The sequence below is a fragment of the Tamandua tetradactyla genome, chromosome 10 (genome assembly GCF_023851605.1).
Source record: "Tamandua tetradactyla isolate mTamTet1 chromosome 10, mTamTet1.pri, whole genome shotgun sequence".
NCBI lineage: Eukaryota > Metazoa > Chordata > Mammalia > Pilosa > Myrmecophagidae > Tamandua > Tamandua tetradactyla.
Window position 1 is genome coordinate 90,904,883 of NC_135336.1, and position 4,946 is coordinate 90,909,828.

At 40.6% G+C, this 4,946-nt stretch overlaps 1 protein-coding gene across 1 annotated transcript; it reads right to left on the bottom strand.

Moving 5' to 3' along the window:
* Positions 1-4,281: 4,281 nt before the first annotated feature.
* KRTAP11-1 (keratin associated protein 11-1) lies at positions 4,282-4,743 on the bottom strand. The gene has a single exon (XM_077117672.1). It carries the CDS (start codon positions 4,741-4,743, stop codon positions 4,282-4,284), a length of 462 nt encoding a protein of 153 aa, XP_076973787.1.
* Positions 4,744-4,946: the final 203 nt, after the last annotated feature.

Here is a 4,946-nt window from a genome sequence, read left to right on the forward strand (position 1 = left end):
AATGCTTAATTAGGTATGTGAATTTGGAGAGAAAGAGAAGTGAAAAATAAATGGCAGGCTCTCAATCCTGAGTGACTAGGAAGATGGTGGCATCATTAACCAAGAGGCAAAAATCAGCACTGATGGGAAACTTTAGCAAAATAACAATTCATTTTAGTGAAACAGTCTTCTCTGCCGTAATACGATTGATGTGTTCCTAAAAAATACTTGCATTGTCAATTTTGAAAAGCAAAAATGTTTAATGTCAGGAAAGTATTGTACAGAGGCTAGAGTCTCAGGACCCAAATGGTAAAGTTATTTGTCATGAAGGAATTTCAGTAGTTAACCTGGTAATATGTTTGAAAGTAATAAGTATACAGCCATGAAACCTACTCAGCACTAAACAAATCCTACCTTCGACTACATCCAGTTTTTGCTCAGGAGTAATGACCTATCTATCATTAGCAAAATTATTGCATATTCTCATCACCTTTATCATGCATTTTTATAATAAAGCACAGAGCAACTTACACAAAGCAGCTGTGTTTGCTTGTACTAGTGTCTTGCCTGTGCTACCGGGCACTGGTTTTTTTTAATCATAATTGTTTTGTAATATGAAGTATGCAATGAAAAGCATATCCCTAATGAATAAATTATATTACAACCAATTTGAAATTTGAAAATTTCCCTGATTATTATTCTACAACACCTTCCTGGGAATGCTCATCAGACATTTAAATATAGGAAAGTGGAGTCTATGAAAGAGGTTGGAACTAGTGCTCCCGATGAATAAAGATCTCAGCTTCAGAAAAGCTAGCACAAATTCCTTCAAATATGGAGGCATTTACAGTCCCAAGCTCAGGTGCAAGTCTCCTAAAAATCTAAAGTTACGAAGTAGGTCTTTTATTAAGCTCAGAGTGGAGCCCGTGTTCTCCAAAGGCCTTGTGCTCTCCTAAAACCGTGTGGGGCAGTTCTAGAGTGCACTGCCCTGGGGCTCTGTCCCGATATGCCATCTCTTCATCCCTGCCATCTGACCAAGCATCAGCATACTCCATGCTGTCTTCTTAGTTTTATGTCTCCCAGATTTAAAGTCAAAATTGTAGAGGTAGGTTATGCTTTCAGTTTGACCATATTTTTACTATAAGTAAGGAAAATAGAAGAAAAGAGGTAGAATCTTTGCCATGTGCTGAGAACTTATGTGTTATATCACCTTGGTAAGCCCTTCCAAGCATTTAGAAGTGAGCAGGGAAGCACTTGGAAGTAAAAGGTGAAGCCCTAAGGAGAAGATCCAGAAGGTCTAGTGAAATTTCTCTACGTAACTGAACTGTGTGCTTCATGAGGGCAGGAGTCCTAATAGCTTAGTTCACCCCTACAAATCCAGCACTTTCGCAGATCCTGGGACATTGCAGGTGCTCTAATGTTTATTGAAATAAAGGAAAGAAGAGAAGGAGGAGAGGAAGGGGATGGAGGGAAGAAGGAGTTTGGTTTTGAGTTTGGAAGGTACAATGTCCAAGGGATTCTTAATATCCGTGATTCAATTTTAAGCTTTTTTTCATCATTGGGGTGTAAATGTCCCCTGTGTCCCCAGGCTTCCAATAAAGTCTGTCAGATACACAGTCCTCCTCAGGCAGGTGGATTTTTTTGTGAAATCAAGGAAAGGAGGTGGTACTAAATGTCAAAATCATTGCCGTCTGAATAGAAACAGATGACAGAATATGAAGAAGATCCATAAAATGAATGAATTCTTTTAAAGTTAAAAATTCAGCACTAGAGATTAGGAAAGAGAAAAGTAAGCCACCTTCCCCAACATTTCCACTCTCAAATTCCTGGAGTTACTGGGAGCAGCCAGGACTTCCACAAAACAGGGCAAGGAAATAGAGAGAGCCATTTTCATTTCAGTATCAAATGATGAGATGCCTCAGCCAACGGGTGGGATACACACATATTAGCTCAGTTTATTTCCAAAAACAGAGGAATGAGATGCTATACTTATCTCCAGTTCACAGATACATTAAAACTTAGGGGGGGTTAACAAATGTGCAGCTCAGTGGCGAAAGGATTTGAACCAAAGGCCTTCAAATTGAAGTTACATTCCTTCCCCAAAGGCATAGGATATTGGCTACAGGTTGCATTTCTAGGCCATAAACCACAGAAAGAAAGAAATCATCACTGTTCATTTAAAGGACCATATTCTAAGGCACACTTTGCAACTTTACAGTTTATTTTGTTATAAGGCAGAGAAAGGAGAGAATATTCAAAGATCAAGTATGAATAGAAGAGTCTCCACACCAAAAAAAAGATGATTCTCCAAACAGAGCTTCAGCTGGGAACTAGCTTGGCAGGATAGCTACCACAACCTGGAATTATCACACCATCACAATAAACAACCCAAGCAGAAGTTTAGTCATATCAGCCCAGCCAAAAGGATTGCAAAACCGATGTTAGATAAATCTTATATATTAGAGTCAATTAGCCATATCATCACCTAAATAAAAAGAAATAGAAAATATCTCTGTCCTTATAATTTTTAATGGAAACCTGGAAAGATGAAGATCAAAATAAATAAAAATATTTTTGAAAACTGGGCCAACCTCTGAAAACTTCTGAATTTTCCGAATGATTTGTGAAGTAACTGGAATAATGAGTCACGTAAACAGCAGCTTTAAAGAGGTCACTTGAGTACCCCTTGTGATCTTTATATTAGGATAATCCACAGCATGTCTGTAAGCAGGAATATTAACTTTAAAAGAATGGGGGTGGAATTAATGTTTCACGAAAGCCATGTCTTGCTTTAATAAGCTATTACTGTGAGCTAAACATATTAATATTTCTTTGATGAAGGAGGATTCTTTACTCTAAGAGTAGAGTCAGCAATAAGGAGACCTGTAAATATTCCCTCTATCCAGAAACCATCAGTGAAAAAAGAAAACTATTTTATGCAGACAACCGAAACCCATGATCAAATTCTCCATGAGAAACTCAGCACCTCCTGTTTGGAGAAAAGGCCTGTATTGTTTATGTCACACATGCACACCATAAAAATCTTGCCCTCTCGAGCAACTCTGTAAAGAAAATATAGAGACGTGTTTCTCGACCTAATAGAGGGTAAAGGCAAAAAAAGCAAACCAATTTGTAGCCAGTTATCACTTTCTAAAAAAAAAAACATAAAAATAAAATGAAAAAAGACAAAATGAGTTAGCATATTGCCCTCCCCAGGGTCCAGATGTTTTGTTATAGCATCAGCTACGTGGGTTCCAGTGGAGAGTAAACTCAAAATAAGACTCTAAGTAGTAAGATAAGCCAACATGATTTTAAGCTAAATTTTTAAGTGCCTCCTGCCCAAATTTACTAAAATGTGAAAGTTTCTCTTACGCAGAACACGTTTGGGGGTTCAGATCTGCACAGCAAGTGAGAAGCATATAACCAGGAAGCAATCATTGTGATGTGGTGGCTGTCAAGGACTGCAAACCAACTTTCCTGCCCTTCTTCCTTCCCCCTGCATCCAATCTGATCGTGCAGGGATCTTTTGCATAGATTTCCTCTGTGGTCCTACAATTAAGTAATACCCTGAACCTCTAACTGACTCTGATTTCCTTCAGTTTCAGCTACCCAAACTATCTAGTTTACAGATAATTTTCTTTTTCCCATATGAAAATTATTCTGTGGGCCCACTAAAATTGAGGAAATAGGGAGAGCAAGGCACTCCAACAAATTCTACAGGTCTTAATACACCGCACTGCCAAAGACTCTCTCTGAACAAGTCAAATATAAAAGAATCCCTTTCTCTGTCATGGAACACGATGACTGTCCCTGTACTCCATCTCAGAAAAGGAATGCAGATCCTGACTGGCAAAGGATGATTCCTAGACAGCAAAACCCCTTGCAAATAAAAAACTCTCTTGAGACACACATTTGTAGTGACAATTAATGCGCATTTATTGAAAGAGATATATAGTGAAACAAGCTCTGTTTTTCAGAGACACAAAGCAGCAGCCAGGAGACATAGCAGCAAAATCAAAATATGCCAAAACCATTAGAGACTTGGGGTTGGGTGGTGAGTTTCTGGAAACATCCAGAAGCATACACACCACCAGTGATTAACCCTTATACTAAGAATTGGCCGTGGCCAGAAAATTCTTAGATTGCCAAAGACAGCTTGTAGATGGCTAGCAGCCAGTAATCAGGCAGCTGGGCTAAGGGTTAGCAATCAAATTATTCAGGGATTAGGAAGCATGCTGGATGATCCTGGAAACACAGCTGGCAGATCATGGAGTCTTGATTCACTCACTGGCTCCTACACACTTAGCAAGTTCTTCGGCAGCTGGACATGCAGGACTGCTGATAGGTCCTGGAGAACCCGCAGGCTGGTTGGCATAGAGTAGAGACTCCTCCTACTGGTTGGCAGACACTGGAGATGCCCTGCAGGGGCCGACAGCCACTGGAGACAAAGCTGAGTGGTTGGCTGCAGGTAGTTGAGCATGGATTAGAGACACAGGTAGTTTGTCGAGAGCAAGTCACCTGGACAGGGCTGGAGACACAGGAAGTTTGCTGGTAACAGGTTGGCTTGCAAATAGTGGGCTCACAGCTGGTCTCTTGACAGTGATCCAGGAGCCAGGAACCAGTTTGGAAGGAACTGGGCAAATAGATACCAATCAGGCCGTCGGCATCAGCTGCAGAAGTTCTGGCAACTGGGACCACTGGCACAGTGCAGTGACCTCCAATGGACCTGGAAGAGCAGTTCCTTGTAGAGCAGTTGTAAGACATGGTGCAGACAGAGGACTATGGGTAGCTCACAGAAGTTAGCTTCTGAATTGTGAATGTCACTTTAGGCTACAGAGCTCTTATATATCCTAGCTGGAGGGTGGGGCTCCCTTTCTGGTCTCCCTGGCTCCTTTGGCTGGGACCAGCTTGCCTTAGAACACGTGTGAATCTACATTTAATTGTCTATTGAGAAGCCCTCATCCCCA

What these genes read in the sequence shown, in the direction of transcription:
- KRTAP11-1 (XM_077117672.1), bottom strand. Translation starts at nt 4,743, where the DNA reads ATGTCTTACAACTGCTCTACAAGGAACTGCTCTTCCAGGTCCATTGGA.